Source organism: Orcinus orca, chromosome 18, assembly GCF_937001465.1.
Source record: "Orcinus orca chromosome 18, mOrcOrc1.1, whole genome shotgun sequence".
Taxonomy (NCBI): Eukaryota; Metazoa; Chordata; class Mammalia; order Artiodactyla; family Delphinidae; genus Orcinus; species Orcinus orca.
The window spans coordinates 77,503,614-77,527,214 of record NC_064576.1 but is presented as its reverse complement, the minus strand read 5'-3'; the positions used below and the strand labels follow the sequence as shown (position 1 = coordinate 77,527,214).

General features: G+C 42.8%; 1 protein-coding gene across 5 annotated transcripts; it reads right to left on the bottom strand.

The window, feature by feature from the left end:
• Positions 1–3: 3 nt before the first annotated feature.
• Positions 4–21,951, bottom strand: EEF1AKMT1 (EEF1A lysine methyltransferase 1). Of its 5 annotated transcripts, none has more exons than XM_033409363.2 (6): positions 21,826–21,951; positions 7,520–7,670; positions 5,640–5,722; positions 5,447–5,524; positions 1,081–1,361; positions 4–181 (listed from the first exon to the last, which is right to left on the bottom strand). In XM_033409363.2, exons 2-6 carry the CDS (start codon positions 7,661–7,663, stop codon positions 45–47), a joined length of 723 nt encoding a protein of 240 aa, XP_033265254.1. In that variant the 5' UTR covers positions 7,664–7,670; positions 21,826–21,951; the 3' UTR covers positions 4–44. The 5 variants fall into 5 exon arrangements, with proteins under 5 accessions (XP_033265254.1, XP_049557220.1, XP_033265255.1 ...); XM_049701263.1 differs by having other exon boundaries at positions 5,640–5,719; positions 21,826–21,928; XM_033409364.2 differs by having other exon boundaries at positions 21,724–21,831.
• Positions 21,952–23,601: the final 1,650 nt, after the last annotated feature.

Genomic DNA, 23,601 nt, shown 5'->3' with positions numbered 1-23,601 from the left:
AAATGTCACATGGGTCCTTTACTACATTGTATTACCAGCTGCGTTCACAGTTCACGGTCCAGCCCAGAATCATAATTCACGTAACAGCGAAATTCATTTCCCAAGGTTCGAGTGTGTTTTGGAATAAACTTGCACATCTTCACTCCAAGAAGTTTTGCTGCCTCTTCCTCCATGACGGCACCTGAAGAGAACAACCAGATGAACCCGGAGACTGAGGCACCAACCATGTCTCAGCTCCACACCCACCAGGCCAGCCAGGGAGGTATTCTCGACCAGATGCGGGAAGCAGTGAGTTGACGGTACCACTCAGCGATAAGGGGGCAGGTCAGTGCTCTTATATTCCTTTTTTACTTCCTCCAACATTTATGCATATTACCTATGTTTTTCCTTTTCTTTTTCATTTAATAATTTTCCTACATCTGCAAGGCTGAGATACTTAATAATTATATTCCACAAAGTAACATAAGGGAAGCAAAAATAATTACTAAAACCCACCATTTTCCAACTTTGAGTCAACAACCTCTTTTTCAATAGTAGTGAATCATGCAAACTTGTACCAATACATTCACACCAGCCCATTCCTCCCTCCAGCCCTGTCCTCCGCACCCACTGCACTGGGGGAAGCAGGGCCCACACAGCAGGCCTGGATGCCAAGCTGCCCGGAAGTAGGGAGACCAGCACTTAACGTTTTCGTTCTCAGTCAAATGCCAGTATATCCACCTTAAGAAAATATATCCACATCACCAGTGCGGAAGTCTCTTTCTCAGCTTTGGTAAACCTAATCTAATGTCTAGCGCTGTAACCTTTGGCATCCACTTTAACCCCCGAGATTCCTTATCAATTGTACAGGCTGAGTGAGATACTGTTACTGTTACTGCCGTTGATGAGTACAAGTAACACTCCTGGTGCACTCACCCAGTGGTGAACCCCGATTCCCAGGCATCATGCCACTTAATTCTCCCCAACCCTGAGAGGCAGGCAGCATCTCAGCCCCACTATACAGATAAGGCGACTGGGGCACAGAGAGGAGAAGAACCTTGTTTAAAGTCATGGGATGTGTGTTGCCAATCTGGCACCTACCTGTGCACAGCAGAATCTTGCCCCGGGTCAGGTACTTGATGGTTTCCGACGTTTTTCTGAGACATTCCTCAGAGAGATAAGGGGGATCTGCTATTACAATGTCAAAACTGTGTGCAGCAATTTTCTCAGGTAAATCCACTGGGTTATTGTAATCATAGAAGATAAACTCCTCTCCGTATATGGCAAACCTGTGGTCATATTCGAAGATGCAGATAGAAAAGTCGTCTCTGTGCAGCTCTCGCAGCTTCTGGTAAACGCTGGGGGCACTCACACATGCTACTCTGGAACAGAAGGAGCCAACTCGTGACTGAGCTTTGTGACAGCACATGGCGTCAATAACCACTTCACTGAAAAGCCACAGTCCCCGTGTCCAGATTTTCTTAAAGGAAACAATAATGCAAACTGAAGTAATAACAGCAGTACATTTTGAAAGAAGACTTTCTACTGCCTCACTTTTAAGGAATCTACTGTTTACAAATCTACAACTCATAATTTTAAAGTATGAAAGGATAAATGTGCTTTTCATGGTAAAAAAAAAAAAGTAAAACATTATTAGGACAAGGGTTATGAAGCCCATGGCCTGAATTTACTTAGTATTTTCATGGTGGTCTCTTAACATTTATTTCAAATACTTTTTAGCCTCAAACTAAATATTTTGAAGTTACTTTGTAATATAATCTTGAAGAAAAAACTCCAAGTAACTTCCTAAACAACTTTAGTTTTCCAAAAAAGTACATTAAAACTAGGTCTCAGTGCAGACAGACTACTTCGAATTTCTGCTGCTTTTTTGTATAAGTAAATTAAAGAATCTGTCTCATTACAAGCATCTCCAGTTTATGAATGGGTAGTGTTCCAGTAGTTAACTTTTAAAGCCAACTGCCAAAAATGCTAGAAGTACCTTAAATGTTGAATTACTCAGTTGACTGTGGTACGTCTATTACAGTGGAATACCATGTTGTCATTACTCTCCAAGACAGTCAAGTTCAGGAGAGTGTAAACTGTGTTTCCACGGAGTGGGGTTTATGCTTACCTCCTGGAGATACACAGCTTGTCTGCAGACAATGGGAAAGAGACTTTTTGTCTCCATCCCCTTTGTCACTTTTAGATTTTTATTAATTATACACACACACACACACACACACACACACGCACACACATAAAATCATTCAGAAAACTACTTATTTAGAGAATAAACTCAGCTTTAAAACTGTGAGATGCATTTCTTCAGAGAAGTGTTACACGTCTGGTTAGGTGCCCACGCTGGGCTCAGCGGCTTCTTGGCCCAAATGCACGTGAAGCACGTAAGAAGTCTGGGGGCATCCTGACCGCCTTCTGTGGGGACCAAACCCCAGCCCGCCTGCTGCTAGAGCTCTGGGCCGGGGGTGCAGAGGACCTGAACCACAGCAGCACCTCCTTCCCTAAAAACCCCAGAGGAGGTACTTCCGGCGGAAGGACAGTGATCTGAGGTGGAGGAGGGCACGGGAGCAGGGTGTGGCGACAGTGGCAGGGGAAGCGGACGGCCTGCTGCTCCCAGCTGGGGCCCTTGTGCGAGTGATGTGACCGCGTGGGCCTCAGCGTCCGTCTTTAGGATGGAGAGGGTAACAGGAACTACCTCCAGAGGTGTGAGGGTTAAACAAGATGACCCTCAGAAAGCACTTACCCAGGAGACAGGACACACAGTAAGTACTCAATAAATGCTACTCTTACTACTCATCTTTAAAATTATGACATAACTCCTAAAAATACTGAAGATGCCTTTCAGAAAAAATAAGTTGCTTCCAAAGCCCTCATATGTAAAAATAAGAAAATACATGTAAAAACATGTCATTAAGAAAAACGTAATAAACTACATAGAAAAAGGACAGAAAAAAGAAAACCTTTGGACTTCCAGTTGAACTTCCAGCTCAAGATGGCAGAGGGAACACATTCATTTAGCCAGGTCCCAAACTGGCAGCCAGGAAGGCTGAGCAGGAACCCGGCTGACAGCACAGCACCCGTGGCTCAGGAAGCTGCACAACCAGGTGACTCAAGGAGCGGGGGGGACGGTGGGGCAACAAACAGGAAAATGCACCCCCCCCCCAGGATTCTCTTCCCTATCCCAAGCCTCCATAACTGTGGTAGGAAACTGGAGGGATGTTCTCTGGATTGGGGGGGGCTTGAAGGGTGGGTGCCAGGCACCATGTGGAAATGGCAAGGATCACGTTAAACCCATTGGATGTTGGGACCCCCAACCCTCTTTCAGAAATAAGCCTTCTGGGATGAGGTCAACGAGATGCGTGACTTCCAGGCAGGAAGACTTCCTGGGGCTCTAACCAGCCCACAAGGAAAGGCCTGGGCATGCTGACCCTGGGTGTTGATGGGGAAACAGCCATCTGCAGACACCCAAGTAGAGAAGTCCTGCCCAGGTATCAGAACCTCCAGCCCTAGAGCGCCTCACCCTTAAATACGGACGGACAGCAGGGGGCCAGCAGACATTCAAGGAAAGCATCTAATAATACCAGAGGCCAAAGTAAACAGAAGATGCATGTGTGCAGTTCGTTAGAGACTGTGTAGGGAGCTAACTCTTTTTAAAAAAATCCTATAATATCCTCAGAAGGTATAGATGACTAAGTACATGACAGCGGAAATGGTAAATTCAGTAAAGTTTCAAAAGATAAAGTTGAGGAATTTTCCCGGAGGTCAAAAGATGGAAAAAGAACAGAAAAACAAGTAGATAGGTCCAACATTCAAATAATAGGCATTCCAGAAAGAGGAATCGAAAAAAAGTGGGAAGGAAATCAAATAATTTAGGACTATTTTCCCAAACTGAAGGACCTGAGTTATGAGAATGGAAGGGCTTTCACCCAGTACAACAGATGGACGCTCCACACCAAGACACATCGAATACTGGGGATCAAGAGAAAATCCTAAGCTAGCAGTAGGCAGGGATGGGAAAACAGGTTTCCCACAATGGCACTGTTCTTTCCAATAGCACCACCGAAACGTGCAGTCAATGAAGCAATGCCCTCAAAACCTGGAATTCGACACCCAACAAAACTAACACATGAAGAGAATGGGTGGAATAAAAACATTTTCAGACATGAAAGGTTTTAAGAATTTCCCTCCCATGGAAACTATTGAAGGATATACCCAACCAGGATAAAGCTGTAAACTAAGACCTGGGGTACTGGACAGAGGGCGTCTGGAACACGAGAGAGGTAGACCAGAGCTGCAGCAAACCCAGAAATCAACCAGTCCACATGGAACAGGGTGCAAAGCCCTGGAAGTCATTTTTTTCAAGGAGCTGAAAAATATGTTTGAATTTGTTGATAAGAGATTCACACCACTGGGGAGAATTTGAGAGTTAATTAGTAATATGGACATAGAAATACTAAAAAAAAAAAAAGAATTATTTTCTTCAGGGAAGATGAAACATTGTACAGAAAAGGAAAAGACTCAGCTGTAAAGAACATCTATGTTGTCCTAACAACATAAACCCTGTTCTAACCAAAATTAGGATATAACTAACACCAATTCTACACAGTCACTTGCAGGAAACAGAAATACAGGCAATACTTCCCAGCTCATTTTATGAAGCTACCATTAACCAATATGAAACCCAAACCAAGAGAATAAAAGAAAACTTCAAACCAATATCACTCATGAACATAGAAGCAAAAATCCTCAACAAAATATTTGCAAAGATGGGGCTTCCCTGGTGGCGCAGCGGTTGAGAGTCCGCCTGCCGATGCAGGGGACGCGAGTTCGTGCCCCGGTCCGGGAAGATCCCACATGCCGCGGAGCGGCTGGGCCCGTGAGCCATGGCCGCTGATCCTGTGCGTCCAGAGCTTGTGCTCCGCAACGGGAGAGGCCACAACAGTGAGAGGTCCGCGTACCACACACACACAAAAAATTAGCAGAGTCCAGCCATTAAAAAAAAGAAAATGAAAAAAGGATATAACTCTATCGGGAGAGTGGACAGAAAGCAGACACGTATGTGGCAGTTGTGGCCAGTGAAGGGGGCCAAGTCCTCATTCTCTTCAGGTGAGAAGTCAAGAAATAAGGTCTATGAGTGACAAGTCAAGAAGTGCCAAGAGAAACGTTATTTAGAAACGTCTGTAAATACCAAGAGGCCAATGAAAGAGCTGAAAAGGCGAGCGGGTGGGCCAGGGGAAAATTAACAGTGGATTATTTTCTGAACAAGTCTTTTAGGACCATTAGACTTTATATGCGTGCAGAGTTTTGACAGAAGTAAAAACCAAATTAAAAAAAAAATCTATTAAAACTTCAAAAAGGTCAAGATTTTTTTCTTTTAAAGCAAACCCTAGGGGTATAAAAGTAACAGGCAGAAAATGTTAAAATAAGGAACAGAGATAAGGTATCTTACACTGAATAGATTTCTGTGTGTGTCCCCAGACTCAACAATGAAGCAGTTCTTATTTCCTCATGTTCTGCGAATCGCAAACTACAGGTTTTGCAGATTACAGTTCAGCCTTCTTACCAACCATGTCTCATCTAGGAAGGACATTTAAAATATTACTTTAGATTAAAAGGCAAAAGAGAAATGAAACTGATCTCACCTGCCACCTTCCCCAGCAGCTGCCACGGCTTCCTCTGCAAGGCGCAGGGCGGTCTCCGGAGTGTACCAAAACTGGCTCAGCTGCTATGACAGAGGAATGAGTGAAATCATTTTACAACTGGCATAGAGTTTATCCTTTTAATTTATATCTACTATATCAATATATACTATATCAATTATCAGCGTTCACTGCTGGGCCAAGTAATATATGGTACCTCGTTTTTCCTAGAGTTAATACATGATTGTTTCATTTGCTTGGGTTCTTTGAACCTACCCCTAATTCTCCCAACATCCTGCATTCTGAGAAGTGGTGTGTAGGAGGTAAATGTTGTGAGACTTACCATGTCTAAAACATTTTACTTTTATCCTCACATTTGACTGATAACTCAGCTGGGTGTAGAATTCTAGGCTGAACAAATTTTCACTCTAAATCTTGAAGGAATTGCTCCACTTTTTTCTAGTTTCTAGTAAAGCTACTGAGAAGTGCAATGTGACTTGTAGACCTGAGACTCTGTAGGTGTCATGCTTTTCTCTGGAAGGTTCTAGGATCTTCTTTGTCACCTATATCCAGAATTTTCAGTCATAATAATGTGTCTTAGTGAGGGTCTTTGGTTCTGGGAAATTTTCTAATATCATTCTTAGAAGGTTTCCTCCCCTCTTTGTTTTCAGTTCTATTTTTCTGGAACTCCAGTTAGTTGAATATTGAGCTTCCTGGATTTATCCTCTAATTTTATGTTTTCTTTCTATAATTTGTATCATTGTCTTTTTTTTTTCCCCCCCAACTTCCTGGGAGATCTCCTTAATTTTATAAACAAAACAAACCAAAAGAAAGTGTCAAAAATATACAAATAGTTAATTCAGGTAGTGGAGTTATGACTTTTTTTTGTTCATGTTTTTATATATTTTCTACAACAACCATAGATTACTTTTAGAATCAGAAAAAAGTACATAGTATTTAAATTAGCAGAAGGAAAAGAGAAAAAGACCACCTCAAGAATAATAACGTACTTCAAGTTTCTAATATTGACTATTCAAAGAATCAGGCTAAAGACAAAAGCACATAAAGAAGGGAAGCAGTGAGAAAGAGGCATCTGAGTAAGTGGAACATTTAGAATAAATGTAAAGAAACATTTTTGTCCCAGTCTCAAACAGATGGTAAACAGGGAAATTTTATATAACTTAAGAGATCTGAACTTGACACAAAATGTAAACGTCTGCTTAAACACACATACCCCTCCTTCCGGCTGCAAAGAGAGGCAGATCTATTATCAAGGGGTAGTCACAGACAGAAATTTCAAGCCTCATCTATTTCTCAACTATCTCCTTCAAAAATGTAAATTTCTACATTCCAGGTTAGGTTAGTTTTTCTGAACTCACTTTTTTTAATTCCTATTTTTATTTGGACCATAAAAATACAATTAAAATACATAGTGTGCCCCAGAAACTATTAATATCTTCTTAAAAACTCAGTTTCATCTATTTTTTTACTACATGTTTAAGTCCAGTCACCCCATTACTGCAATGATCAATTTTTCCCTTTTCTCAAGGATTGCTGGGCTCCATAACAACCAACAGAATGCATCTGTATACAAGAAGGAAGCAGTTTGTGTTGGATATAATGATACGCTGTTCTTCTATCTGAAATGTCCCCTCCTCTGATCACCAGGCAGCCTGAGAGTCAGAATTAGGAAAACCTGCATTTATACTGTCTTAAAATGTTCGTGGACTGCTTTCTGTCTTAGCTCCTGAACAGGTTATCAGCTTCGTAGTGACAAGTGAGATAAACTTGGGTATTAGGTCAGATACAGACAAACACTGGACTAGGTACAGAATAGGCTCCACACCAACACTTCCTGATGGGTGGGGAATGCATTAACTTACCCAGTTCTCTTCTATTATTCCAATGTTATACTTGTCATCGCCACCAAGGTCGGTGTACTGTTTCTGCTCAGCATAAAATTCCTGCAGAGCTGCCAGGGCATGGGAAGAGAGCTGGGGGAGGTCCTCATCTTCAGAGTTGCTCATTTCACACCTGCAGGGAAATGAGTATAAGTGATGTTTGTTTTTTCTTTTCCATCAAACAACGATTAAAAAAATTTTATCTCACAGCAGGGATCCAAACTGAAAGTGAGTTGTATAAAGGAAACACACCTGTATGATCCTTTGCAGAGTGAAATCTTTACCATAAATACTATAAAGATGTTTCACTTTCTTCTGGTGCCCCAACGGCCACATGCAGCTAATTCACAGTAGATTCTCTTAATAAGATCTTTTTATGTGTGAATGTCACTGTTTTTAGGTGACCTAAGGCTCCTGGGTGTCACTGACAGGATAAGTGAAGGATCATAAAGGAGGGGTATAGGAAGAGATATGAAAAATAAAAAGGACGAGAGAATGCAAATTATGATAATAATGAGACACCACTATATACCTGCCAGATTGACTAAAATTAAGAAGACTGATAATACCAAATGTTTTGGGGGATGTGGAGTAATGGTAATTGCCTATTCTGCTGTTGCAATGTAAACTGATGAAAACATTTTGGAAAACAATTTGACCTTTCCCCTGCTTCAACTCAGTAATTCTGTATATACATATAGATCATATAACTATATGAAACTCCTGTAATTCACATAAATGGACATGTAAAATACGTTCAAAGTAGAAATGTGTACTAGCAACAACTAAAATTACTGAAGTATCCACCCACTGGACATTATAAAATATACTGCTATATTCCTACAGTGGGATACTACTATACAGCAATGAAAACATTTTATATCACTCTTTTCTCCTTTGTTGGCTTGCTACCTATAGCTTTGTTATTTAAGTGGTTGCTTTAAGGTTTACAGTATATATATCACAGCATACATTCAAATAACATATCACTTCTTGTATTACATAAAAATTTTATAATTGTTTATAACTTCCATTTCTCTCCTCCAATCCTTCGTGTTACTGTTTAACCAACATCTTATTTTTACATTTGTTATAAACTCCACACCACACTGTTAAATTTAAAAACCTTATGTATTTACCTACTTCGTAACCACTTACACTGCACTTCATTTTGTTGTACAGATTAGTATTTCCATCTGTTGTCATTTTCCTTCTGCTTGAATGGCTTCTTTTAACATTTCCTGTAGCACAGTTCTACTGCTGATGCATCCTTTCAGCTTTTATGTCTAAAACTGTCTTTACATTGCCTTGCTTTTTGAAAGATTTTATTTTTTGGAGCGATGGAATTCTAGGTTGTTTTTTTCTTCAGTACCCTAAAGAGATTCCTCCACTATTAGCTGCATTATTTCCAACATAAAATCTGCTGTCACCCTTAGTTTTCTTACTTTTTGTGTCTTCCTTCCCTGGTAGCTTTTAAGATTTTTCTATCACTGGTTTTGAGCATTTGGTTATGATGTGTCTCAGTGTAGTTTTCTTCATGTTTGTTATGCTTTGAGTTTACTGAGCTTCTTGGATCTGTGGGTTTACAGTTTTCCTGAAATTTGAGAAGTTTTTGGCCACTATTTCTCAAATTTTTTTTTTTTCTTTTTTTGCGGTACGCGGGCCTCTCACTGCTGTGGTCCCTCCCATTGTGGAGCACAGGCTCCGGACGTGCAGGCTCAGCGGCCACAGCTCACGGGCCCAGCTGCTCCACAGCATGTGGGATCTTCCCAAAGCGGGGCACAAACCCGCGTCCCCTGCATCGGCAGGCGGACCCCCAACCACTGCGCCACCAGGGAAGCCCTCTCAAATATTTTTCTGCTGTCCTTCTCTTTCCGGGATCCAAATACATGAATGTTAGGTAACTTGAAATTGTCCCAAAGCTCTCTGATGCTCTGTTCACTTAAAAAAAACCAAAAACAAAACTTTTTTCTTTGTATTTCATTTGTGATAAGTTTCCATTTCTGGTCTTCGAGTTCGGTAATTTTTTATTCTTCAATGTCTAACCTGATGTTAATCACATCCAGTGTATTTTTTTTTTTTGTAGTACGCGGGCCTCTCACTGTTGTGGCCTCTCCCGCTGCGGAGCGCAGGCTCAGCGGCCATGGCTCACCGGCCCAGCCGCTCCGCGGCATGTGGGATCTTCCCGGACCGGGGCACGAACCCACGTCCCCCTGCATCGGCAGGCAGACTCTCAACCACTGCGCCACCAGGGAAGCCCCAGTGTATTTTTTATTTCAGATATTGTAGTTTTTATGACCAGAAGTTTGACTTGGGTCTCTTATTGGGTTGGCCAAAAAGTTCATTTGGGTTTTTCTGTAAGATGGCTCTAGTAGCACTTAGATGTCTTTACCTTCATTTGAAACAGTTTTGTTAGATTGTATTGTGACAGCTGTCATATCAGCATGCATTTTAAAAAACCTTACTGATGTGGAGTTTGCATCTCCTCACAATTAGGGCACCTACCAGGTGCTGGTGGGGGACCTCGGACACCTAAGGGGACGGGAGGAACTCCCAAGTGACTGGGTAGGACGAGGGGAGGAGAAGTGGAGGCAGGACAGGACCAGCATCCCTGAGGGGTGGCTGGGGGAGGGGCCCACTCACAGTGAGGGGATCAACGGGGACAGGGAGAGACCCTTGGGGGATCAGAGGATCAGAAGGGAACACAGCCAGAATTTCCCCCGCCCACTCGGGCCCCGGGGAGCCTGCTGAGGTCCCAGGCCTGATCCTCCGCACTCTGAGGCCCCCTCCAGGCATGCTGAGCCTAAGCCCTGCGCCTGCCCCGCCCACTCAGGGCCTTTTCTGGCTGCGAGGGTCCAGAGCCTAAGCCCCGCCTCCCACAGCCAAGGCCTTTTTTTTTTTTTGCTGTTGTGGTTGTTTTAACTTGTATTTATTTATTTATTTGTTTGTTTTGGCTATGCTGGGTCTTAGTTGCAGCACACGGGGTGTTCGTTGCAGCATACCGGATCTTTAGTTATGGCAATGTAGACTCTTAGTTGCAGCATGCATGTGGGATCTAGTTCCCCGACCAGAGATCAAACCCGGGAGCACGGAGTCTTACCCACTGGACCACCAAGGAAGTCCCTGTTTTACCTTGTTGTTGTTGTTTCATTTATATTTTTATTTTTTCTAATATATTTTTTATTTCTCTAATTTTATTTATTGTTATTGTTCAGCTCTTCTGTTTGTTTGTTTGCAAGATCTTGGTTCCCAGGCCGGGGTTCGGGCCTGAGCTCCTGTGGTGGGAGCACCAAGTCCAAACCTCTGGACTAACAGAGAACTCAGGCTCCAGGGAATATTAAGGGGAGTGAGGTCTCCCGGAGGTCCTCATCTTGGCACCAAGACCCGGCTCTACCCAACTGCCTGCAATCCACTGCTGGATGCCTCAGGCCAAAGAGCCACTAAGACAGGAACCCAGCCCCACCCATCAAAAAAAAAAAAAAAGATGACAAAAAAATATGTTATAGGTGAAGGAGCAAGGTAAAAACCTACAAGACCAAATAAATGAAGATGAAATAGGCAACCTACCTGAAAAAGAATTCAGAGTAATGATAATAAAGATGATCCAAAACGTCAGAAATAAAATGAGGAACAGACTGAGAAAATACAAGAAATGTTTAACAAAGACCTAGAAGAACTAAAACAGAGTGATGAACAACACAACTGAAATGAAAAATACACTAGAAGGAATCAACAGCAGAATAACTGAAGCAGAAGAACAATAAGTGAGCTGGAAGATAGAATGGTGGAAATAACTGCTGAGGAACAGAATAAAGAAAAAAGAATGAAAAGAATTGAGGACAGTCTCAGAGAGCTCTGGGACAACATTAAACACACTAACATTCAAATGATAGGGGTCCCAGAAGAAGAAGAAAAAGAGGAAGGATTTGAGAAAATATTTGAAGAGATTATAGTCGAAAACTTCCTTAACATGGGAAAAGAAATAGCCACCCAAGTCCAGGAAGCACATAGTCCTATACAGGATAAACCCTAGGAGAAACACACCAAGACACATATTAATCAAACTAACAAAAAATAAATTCAAAGAAAAACTACTAAAAGCAGCAAGGGAAAAGCAACAAATAACATACAAGGGAATCTCTATCAGGTTATCAACTGATTTTTTCAGCAGAAACTACAGGCCAGAAGGGAGTGGCAGGATGTATTTAAAATAATGAAAGGGAAAAACCTAAAACCAAGATTACTTTACCCAGCAAGGATCTCATTCAGATTCAATGGAGAAATCAAAAGTTTTACAGACAAGCAAAAGCTAATAAGAGAATTCAGCACCACCAAACCACCTTTACAACAAATGCTAAAGGAACTTCTCCAGGCGGGAAACACAAGAAAAAGACCCACAAAAACACACCCAAAACAATTAAGAAAATGGTAATAGGAATATACATATTGATAATTACCTTGAATGTAAATGGATTAAATGCTCCATCCAAAAGACACAGATTGGCTGAATGGATACAAAAAGAAGACCCATAATATATATGCTGTCTACAACAGACCCACTTCACACCTAGGGACACATACAGACTGAAAGTGAGGGGACAGAAAAAAGATAATTCCATGCAAATGGAAATCAAAAGAAAGCTGGAGTAGCAATACTCATACCAGATAAAATAGACTTTATAATAAAGACTGTGACAAGAGATAAGGGAGGACGCTACATTATGATCAAGGGTTCAATCCAACAAGATGTAACAATTTTAAGTATTTATACACACAGCATAGGCGCACCTCAATACATAAGGCAAATGCTAACATCCATAAAAGGGGAAATCAACAGTAACACAATAATAGTGGGGGACTTCAACAGCCCACTTACACCAATGGACAGATCATCCAGACAGAAAATAAGGAAACACAAGCTTTAAATGACACAACAGACCAGACAGATTTAATTGATATTTATAGGACATTCCACCAGAAAGCGGCAGAATACACTTTCTTCTCAAGTGCACAAGGAAAGACAACCCTCAAAATGGGAGAAAATGTTTGCAAATGAAGCAACAAAGGATTAATCTCCAAACTATACAAACAGCTCATGCAGCTCAATATCAAAAAAACAAACAACCCAATCAAAAAAACATGAGAAGACCTAAATAGACATTTCTCCAGAGATGACATACAGATGGCCACAAGGCACATGAAAAGATGCTCAACATCACTAGAGAAATGCAAATCACAACTATAATGTGATATCACCTCACACTGGTCAGAATGGCCATCATAAAAAAGATCTACAAAGAATAAATGCTGGAGAGGGCGTGGAGAAAAGGGAACCCTCTTGCACTGTTGCTGGGAATGTAAATTGATACAGCCACTCTGGAGAACATTATGGAGGTTCCTTACAAACTAAAAACAGAACTACCATATGACCCAGGAATCCCACTACTGGGCATATACCCTGAGAAAACCATAATTCAAAAAGACACATGCACCCCAATGTTCATTGCAGCACTATTTACAATAGCCAGGACATGGAAACAACTGAAATGCCCATCGACATATGAATGGATAAAGATGTGGTATATATATATATGCAATGGAATATTACTTAGCCATGAAAAGGAACGAAACTGGGCCATTTGTAGAGATGTGGATGGCCCTAGAGTCTGTCATACAGAAGTAAGTCAGAAAGAGAAAAACAAATATCGCACATTAACGGATATATGTGGAATCTAGAAAAATGGTACAGGTGAACCTAATTCCAGGGCAGGAACAGAGACACAGACATAGAGAATGGATGTGTGGACGTGGGGGTGGGGGTGGGGGTGGGGGTGGGGTTAGGATGGGGAAGGGGAGGGTGGGATGAATTGGGAGATTAAGTTTGACAAATACACTATACCAATGTGTAAAATAGCTAGTGGGAACCTGCGATATAGCACAGGGAGCTCAGCTTGGTGCTCCGTGATGACCCAGGTGGGCAGGATGGGGGAGGGTGAGAGGGAGGTCCAACAGGGAGGGGATCTATGTATACATATAGCCGATTCACTTCGTTGTACAGCAGAAACTAACACTGTAAAGCAATTATACTCCAATTAAAAAAAACTAATCAGGGCTTCCCTGGTGGTGCAGTGGCTGAGAATCTGCCTGCTAATGCAGGGGACACGAGTTCGAGCCCTGGTCTGGGAAGATCCCACATGCCGCGGAGCAACTAGGCCCGTGAGCCACAGCTACTGAGCCTGCGCATCTGGAGCCTGTGCTCCGCAACAAGAGCGGCCGCGATAGTGAGAGGCCTGCGCACCACGATGAAGAGTGGCCCCCGCTTGCCACAACTAGAGAAAACCCTCACACGGAAATGAAGACCCAACACAGCAAAAATAAACTAATTAATAAACTCCTACCCCCAACATCTTTTTTAAAAAAATAAAAAAACCTTATCAAAATTGGTGAATTTTTGTGTAGCCATTTTAATATTGAAGATGGAAGAAAAAACAACATTTTTGGCATATTATGCTTTATTATAGGTAAAAACACAACTGAAACGCAAAAAGAGATTTGTGCAGTGTATGGAGAAGGTGCTGTGACTGGTCGAACGTATCAAAAGTGGTTTTCAAAGTTTTGTGCTGGAGATTTCTCACTGGACAATGCTCAAGGTTGGGTAGACCAGCTGAAGTTGACAGCGATCAAATCGAGACATTAATTGAGAACAATCGACATTATACCACACAGGAGATAGACGACATACTCAAAATACCCAGATCAAGTACTGAAAATCATCTGCAACAGCTTGGTTATGTTAATTGCTTTGATGTTTGGGTTCCACATAAGTGGAAAAAACTTCTTGACTGATTTCCACATGCGATTCTCTACTTAAATGTAATAAAAATGTTCCATTTTTAAAACAAATTTGTGAAGAGCAATGAAAAGTGGATACTGTACTCTTGGAAGAGACCGTGGGGCAAGCAAAAGGAACCACCACCAACCACACCAAAGGCCAGTCTTCATCCAAAGAAGGTGATGTGTATATGGTGGGATTGGAAGGGAGCCCTCTATTATGAGCTCTTTCCGGAAAAACCAAACGATTAATTCCAACAAGTACTGCTCCCAATTAGACCAACTGAAAGCAGCATTCACCAAAAAGTGTCCGGAATTAGCCAACAAAACGCATAATCTTCCATCAGGATAACGCAAGACAGCACGTTTCTTTGATGATCAGGCAAAAACTATTACAGCTTGGCTGGGAAATTCTTTTTTTTAATATTTATTTATGGGACTTCCCTGGCAGTGCAGTGGTTAAGAATCCACCTGCCAATGCAGAGGACATGGGTTCAAGCCCCGGTCCAGGAAGATCCCACATGCCGCGGAGCAACTAAGCCTGTGTGCCACAACTACTGAGCCCGCGCTCTAGAGCCCACGAGCCACAACTACTGAGGCCCGCGCGCCTAGAGCCTGTGCTCTGCAACAAGAGAAGCCACTGCAATGAGAAGCCCATGCACCGCAATGAAGAGAAGCCCCCACTCACCACAACTAGAGAAAGCCTGCGTGCAGCAACAAAGACCCAATGCAGCCAAAAATAAATTAATTAAAAAAATATATTTATTTATTTGGCTGCACCAGGTCTCAGTTGCAGCCTGCATGTGGGATCTAGTTCCCTGACCTGGGATCGAACCCGGGCCCCCTGCATTGGGAGCACAGAGGCTTAACCACTGAACTACCAGGGAAATTCCAGCTGAGAAGTTCTGATTCATCCTCCGTATTCACCTTTGCACCTTTGGATTTCCATGTTTTGGTCTTTACAAAATTCTCTTAATGGAAAAAATTTCAGTTCCCTTTAAGACTGTAAAAGCCACCTGGAACAGTTCTTTGCTTAAAAAGATAAGACATTTTGGGAAAGTGGACTTATGAAGTTGCCTGAAAAATGGCAGAAGGTAGTGGAACAAAACGGTGAATACATTTTCATCCTGGTGAAAATGAAAAATGTATCTTTTACTTAAAACCCAAAGGCACTTGGCCAACCCAATCTTTCTTTCATATTTCTACTTAACATGTTCGGTCTTTCCTCTAGCTTTCTGAATGTGCAGAATACAGTTATAACTGTTGATTTTCCTTGTCTACTAGTTATAACATCTGTGTCTGTTCTGGGTCAGTTTCAACCAACTGATTTTCTCATTATGGGTTATATTTTCTTCTTTGCATGGTTGGTTAATTTTTTTAATTGAATGCTAGATATTATGAAATGTAACTTGTTCGATGGAACGTATTTTTGTACTCCTTAAGTATATAAACATAAATTAGTATTTATAAATATAAGTATTCTTGAGATTTGTATTGGGACACAGTAAAGTTACCTGGAAACAATTTTATCCTTTCGGGTCTTGCTTTTAAGACTGTTAGTAGAGAGGAGAACAGCAGTTATTCTAGCACTAATTACTGCTCACCACTGTAACAAAATAGCAGTATCTCTAAGTACTTTATCCAACGCCCCATGAATTATGAGGTTTTTCAGTACAGCTGGTAGAAACAGCCACTATTCCCAGTCTTGAGTGAGTTCTGTTCCTTCAAATCCTTTCAGGTATTTGTCTTCTCTAGCCTCAGGTAGTTTCCTCAAGGAGGTCCCTCTGCAGTTCTCTAGGGTTCTTTCTCTGGTACAGCACTCTGCCTTGCACTCTGGCCCCATGTGGCTTCCCCAGGATCTATGAACTATTTCCTCAATTCAGAGAGGTCTCTGGATTCTGTCTGGGTTTCCCTCCCCTGCACAGCAGTCTGAAAAGTCTCTCAGGTAGTAAGATGGGGCAATCATCAGGCTCATTTTGTTTGTTCCCCTCTTTCAGGGACCACTGCCCTTTGTTGTCTTGTGGGCAATATTTTCAAAGACATTTTTTTGCCACATATTTTATCTGGTTTTTGTTGTTGTTGTTTTTTAGTTATATCAGATGGGAGGGGAAATTTAGCCCTTGTTACTCCAAGTGGAAATTCACAACAGTAAAAAATAATTAACTACAGCCATATATATGCTAACAGGAATGAATCTCAAGAACATGTAAGTCACTAAGTTACAGAAGAATACATATAGTATAAATCTATTTAAATGAAGTTCAGAAACATGAAGATAAAAGCAAGTTAATGAAAAACTGAAGCTTAAAGATAGTGATTACCTCTGGGAGTGAGGATACACATAATTTTTTAAATGTTTATTACATATCTGCAGAGACCCATGGACTTGATTATGTAAGTAAAAGTGCCTAAAATGGCTTCCAAACAGTTTGATGCCACCCCAGGGCACTAAACTTTTTGAAAGAACTTAGAATAAATCTCGTGGAACAGCTCATCTATTCTTCTATCCGTGTTTTTCACACTGTACAGTGATCTCCCTTAAGTTATGAAGTCAATATAGTAGGACAACATCAGCTTTTTTTTTTTTTTTTTTTTTTGTGGTACACGGGCCTCTCACCGGTGTGGCCTCTCCCGTTGCGGAGCACAGGCTCCGGACGTGCAGGCTCAGCGGCCATGGCTCACGGGCCCAGCCGCTCCGCGGCATGTAGGATCTTCCCGGACCGGGGCACGAACCCGTGTCCCCTGCATCAGCAGGCAAACTCTCAACCACTGCGCCACCAGGGAAGCCCAGCATTTTTTTTTTAAATAGAAAAAGTTGTATCGAAGTATATGGCTTATAGTAGAAGTTAAGTATTGCTCTGTGAAATGTTTTAGCAAAAAATACACATGTGTGTACAGGGTCATGTATCATGATACAAAACTTCTTACTACAGGCTGTCGTTTTAAACGTTTGAAATTTTTCATTGTAAGCTATCTGTAATTTGCGCACACACCCATCTCAAGATGTAGATGTTCTAATACTTTACTGGACTAGATCATATAAACAACTCTTACTCGAAGCAGATGATCACATTTTTTATACTTGATAACATTTTTTATACTAATTGTGAAAAAGTATTTCTGCTATTATTTAGACATTCAGAAAAACATGATACAGGATTAAGAGCATGGCCTCTGGAGCCAAATTACCTAGGCTTAAATCATGGTTTTGCCACTTACTAACTGCATAGCTTGAAGCAAGTATTTAACCCCTCTATGCCTCAATTTTCTCATCTATAAAATGGACAAATATTAACAAACACCTACTTAATAGGGTTATTTTGAGTTAGATGAATTACTATCTATAAAGTGCCTAATAGTCCTTGGCACACAACAGGAAGACAAATATTACCTTCAGTACTCCCTGAAGTTGTAAGTATACCACTAATAATATGGTATCTGTTATAACCACTAAATAAGACAGTTTAGTACCTTCATATGACTGTCTACTTTACAAAAGGTGAATTGGCAGAAGAGGGAATGAGTGAAACTGGAGCACAGGAAATTAGTAACTAAAGGGAATACTATGAAGTGTGACAGGAAACTCTGCGTGGAGCATGGTGAATGCTGTCTGCCTGGAGCACGGTGGATGCTGTCTGCCTGGAGCAGGACTGACTTTCACTGACTTGTCACATGTATCACATTCAGACTTAAGATACACAATTTTTAAAATTACTTTAACAAATGGCTTTAAAATGAGTGTAAGTTTAATTGTCAGCATGTTTTCTTGAGATTTGATAAAATACAGTTATCACTATTATCACTTTTAGACAAAATGCAGATATAGCAGATCTATCATTTTACAGCCTCAAAATAAAGTGGTCAGAGAGGTGAGACTTGTTCTGAAGGTTGACACCATCAAGGTGGTATCAATGGGAGTGAATGGTGAGAGAGTGTGTATAAAGGTTATTAGAAGGTTCTGGGAAGACTGTCTCCATACCTAGATAATTTTACTGGCAAAATCTATCTGATGTAACTATCTTGGATCCCTAGAGTCTATTCAAAGGCTTGCAACTCCCAGGGGAAGACTTAACATTTGGTTAATTTCACTCCATTTGGGCACTTAACTCGGCAGTGGCTACCCATTCCTCACTCCTCATTCCTGCCTCAGGAAGGTGTGCACAAATACCTGTTTTGTGCTCAGGGATTAATTTATACAGCTGAATGAGGATATGGAGAGGTCAATGCCACTGAAAGAGGAGTTTGTTATTCACAGTTCCCCAGGAAATGAGAGGCACAGCACATGGTGAAGGACCACATGAAACCTGTCACATGCAGGAACAAGGAAGCAGAGAGAACTGGGACAGTGTCTTTACTGTTAAGACAGTGGGCAAGAAGGGAAAACACACATTCTATAATGTGTGGTTTGGGAGGTCTGTGATATGACTTTCACGTGCCCGTGAGAGCTAACGTGCGGAGAAGATGTAAGGAATTACAGGGCCATTACTTTGGCCCTGTAATTAATGGATGCCAAGTAGACAAACATAATAAAGTCTGAGAACACACAATTTCAACAGCTCCAGGAGCAGCCTGTGGGAGCAAGGTGGGCAATAAGGACCCGCCCTTCAAATAATGGGGATCTGTATTCTGATCGTTGACAGCTACTTCTAATCATGGAGGCAAAGACAGAGTCAGGCAGCCATCGCTGCAAGGCTCATATTGTTGTTATTAGCACTTCCCCCCTCCAGCAGAAGCAACTTTGAGGGGACTTAAAGTGCCAGCACCTCCCCCGCTTCCATTTTTCTCTTTTCGCCCTTTCGGGGGCCACACATTTAAGGACTAGACCATTATAAACAGCAACTGAATATATGGAGGAATTTAGAAGGTCACTATGCATGCCCAGGAAAAGGTGTAGGCTTAGAAAGACCTTAAGTTTCCTCAGGCTGATCCGTGGCACAAAAACAGCCTACAATAATAGCAACAACAACAGAATGACAAAAAAAGCAAATCCTGGGGAAGGGGGAGAATCTGAGATTTCCAGCGTTTTCCACAAAAAAATCACAAGGCATACAAAGAAACAGGAATGTATGGCCCACTCAAAGGAAAAAAGTAAACCAACAGAAACCATCCCTGAAAAAGATCAGATGGCAAAACAACTGTCTTAAAGATGCTAAAAGAACTAAAAGATGTGGAGAACATTAAGAAAACAATGTATGAACAAAATGGAGATATCAGCAGAGATGGGGTACACCTTCAGGTGGCCCAACATATGCACTGTGGGAGTCCCAGAAGAAGAAAAGAAGAAGGGAGAATTATTAGTGTGTGCAATGCTGAGCTGAGGAAGTCTGAGAACACAGCAAACTTATCTGCAAAGTACTAAGAGGCTTCATTTTAGTCCTGTATTTCAAGAGTCAGAATCAGGCAAATATTAAAATCCAATGTCTCCTGAGAAATTTGAAGTGTACAACCGATTCCTGATCCAAGCTGCCCCACAATACTGTCTAGAAGAATACTGTCTAGAAGAGTACTGTCTAGAAGAAGGACAAAGAAAAACATGTGTGTCCACATACAGTCATATATACACATATACGTGTGTATCCTTCATACAGACAGGGATATCTGAATTTTTATTTATTAGTACTAAACACTTTCCACAGCTGCATTTGTGGATGGAGAAAGGTTTTCATTTGCAACTTGGAATCTGTTAGCTAATTATTTAGAAATAACACATGAAAACCATAAAAAAAAAAGTTGACTTCGTTCAAATGAAAGAATTCCAAAGAGCAATTTAAGAAAACTGCCTACTTTTGTGGCTGTAAAAAGCAATTAAATTTCAATCTGTATTTCAATATGAATTGGGCCCTAAAAGTTTATTTTTAAAGCCGATAATCATTTACCAAGGCACTACCTTGCACTAGCACTATTCTTGGTGATGGGAATCCAAGTCCCTGTCCTCTTGGCGCTTACATTCTAGTGAGGCAGGGAGAAAACAAACAACAGGAATAAAATATATTTTGGATTATGGTAAGAGACGCTCAATGGAGAGACATGAACTGCGAATGTTAGCAGTCATACACTGTTTCACATAATTAGAGTGAGTTCATGAGAGCATCACAAGTGGGAAAAATTAAAATCTGTTTATATAATAAACATTACTAAACTCTAAACTGAACTTTAGTTGTAATACAGTAAATTTTTTTAAGCTTAAGTCACTACTTCATCATATCTTTAGCATCTTTAAAAATTTTTCTAAGTGGGCCTGTGAAACTGCTGTGAGATTTTCAATTCCAAGAGAGTTGGGAAGGGCATTCCCTGGCAGTCCGCTGGTTATGAGGACTCCATGCTTTCACTGCCCGGGGGCCGGTTCAAGATCTCGTTGGGGAACTAAGATCCTGAAAGCAGCCTGGCGCAGCCAAAAAAGAAAAAAAGGAGCCAAGAAGAGTTGGGAAGTGCTGTGCTACACTGCTGTTAAACTGATGCTAAGCCTCGTGTGGCTGCTACTGCAGCTCAGTGGTTCTCTGCGGAGGGTGCGCTGGCATCTAATGGGTAGGGGCCAGGGATGCTGGTAAATACCGTACGGTTTAGAGAATCACCCTCCACAGCAAAGAACTCCCCGGCCCCAAAGTCACCAGCGCTAGGGCTGAGACCCTGCTCTCGGCAGAAAGACGCACAGGAGGCAGCTGAGTGTGGCAACGTGCCGAGCCCTCTATCCGAGGGGCACCGCTTAGTGCCCTGAGAGCAGAACGAGCAGCGCGTGCGGGTGGAGAGCGGAGACAAGCAGCAGGTGGCTCGTACCTGGGCCTTGAGGGACAGGCAAGGATGCGGAAGGGGGCGTGCAGGCGGACAGCACGCGCGAAGGCTGCACGTCAAGGAGCTGCGTCAGCAGGGAGGAGCGGGCTACCCTGCGTTGCCGCGAACAACTCCACAAAACCAAAGGGCCCCTCCCACAAGAGGCAACCTTAGGCCATGCACGTTTCAAACGCACACAAGCCTACTTCCACGTGTCAGGTTTACAGCCGGCCGCTCCTCCCTGTCCACACCATGCACACAGTGTCTCCTGGCCAAGGCCACCCCGGGGCCGCGCAGGAGGGGGGCGGGGCGCGGGGGCCTCCCGAGTGACCCGGCGGAACAGCCCGGGCGGTCCGCGTGGTCTCCCGCTCCGTACGGCGCCTGCTCTCCCGCCTTCGAAAACTCTACCCTGTTATTTTACAACTAAGACACGGGGGTGAAATCCACCTGCCTGAAGCGCGGCTCGACGCGCACGAGCCCCCGGCCCGCCCCGCCCCCTCTGCCCGGCCGAGACGCCTCAGCCCCTGCGGCCGCCCCTCCGCCCCGCCCCCGCCAGCCGGGGCTGACCATCCTCAGCTCCCACCTACCCCGGCCCCGCTGACTACAGCCGCAGCCCCCAGGCTGCGCCGGGAAACCCGAAGGAGCAGAAACCCGAACACAGGAGCACGGAGGCTGCTCTGGTTACTCACCAACGCGCCCCACTCGCCTCCGCCCGTGCACCGCCGCCTCCCCTCGCTGGCCCGGACAGCCGACTGCCTCTGCGCGTGCGCACACTGTCCCGCCAGGCCGGAAGCGGGGCGGGCGGGGCCCCGCCCGCGCACGCGCAGTAACCAGCAGAACAGGGACGTGGGCGGGGTGGCTGGCTACGCGCACGCGTACACCGCCCACTCGGGCGCTTCCGGCAGGCGGTTGGGTCCCGCGTCAGTCGCTGGGCCGCCTCGTGGTGGTGGGAGGCGCCGTACTCAGCAGGTGCTTCAGATGGAGGCAATAAAAGGTACTTGAGGTTTTAACTAGATTCCCTTCAGGTCACACGCATACGAAGGGACCTGCTCTTTTGCACTCGATAACGCTTGTACGTTTCACAGACATTAAGGCTCTGTCTGCTCCGTCTCCTCCGTCTAATCGAGAAATTCGGACATTAACCTGAAGCTTTATAGTAAAGATAGCATTAGAAAAAACCTTTAAAACCCTGCGCTCGACTTCCTCCGCGGTGTGCTCTCCCTTCCCAAACCTGACGTGGTTAAGGTGAGACCAGCACCTGCACCTGTCACGCTGGGGTTCGCTGTGAAGAGGGCGAGAGGTGCCTGAACCGAAGACGCACGCGCTGTCTCCGCGCTGAAATAAGACCAGCTACTACTCCGGCAAATAGTCTCATTATGAAGCCACTACAATTTCTATGGAAATGACCCAAACGTAGGATGGTGTTTGGTCAGCCCACTGGCTCAGTCTTTCAGAGCCTCCAGGGAGGAGTGCGCTCGCAGGCCGGCTCTAAGGCACCCAACACAGCACCTGCACACGGAAAGGAAGGCTCCCTTCCACCCTGGCAGTTACCAATTATAAGTGATGTATTTACCTTCCATTCTCCAACGCTATCTATCTGTATTATGTTCCTACCTTCTTTTCCTTCATTTTCCTTACCAATTCTATGATCTTGTTAAGTTAAATTCTGCTGAATAGCTTTACATCCTTTCGGTGTAAGGTAAGGATATAAATGAAAAAACAAGTTTACAGCTTTGGCAGTACCATAATTTCCATTTTAAAAACTGTTCCCGGGCTTACAGCAATCCATACTTTTTTTTTTCTTTGATTGCTTTGATGACAACTCCACTAAGCCAGGTATTTCAAAACCAGCTGTAACTTATTAGCAAAGGAGCAGGAAAGAAAACATACACAAGCTAAAAGAAAGCAACATGAACCGAGAAACAACCACCAACTTTTATGGCAGTATACTTTTTACAGAGGTAGTGTTCCATACATAGGAAACTGCCTTGGCTAAACAGGAAGGCTTACGTTAAAGCAAATTAGTTTTGGTTTGAAACAGATCTATTTTAAGCTTTCAAAGTTTCAGTTGCTTTCATATCATGTGACACGATAGTGTTATCTGCATGTAATGTGTATTACTATGTTGTTTTTATAATTAAAGTGACCATAATTGTCAGGAAGTTCAAATAGTTACACCTCCACCAATAGTGCTGACTGCTCAGACAGCATGTCACATTGATACATGAAGAGCAGAATTTTCCAGATGAAACTTTTGCAATGTAATGTAACGGTTTTTGCAAATCATAAAAAATTTAAAATATTAAGAAGCAATTTTATCATCATTGAAATAAAGGGGAAATTACAGGAATTCCGTGGCGGTCCAGTGGTTAGGACTCCACGCTTTCACTGCTGAGGGTCAGGGTTCAATCCCTGGTTGGGGAACTGAGATCCCACAAGCCGCGAGCTAAGTTAAGTAAATAAAT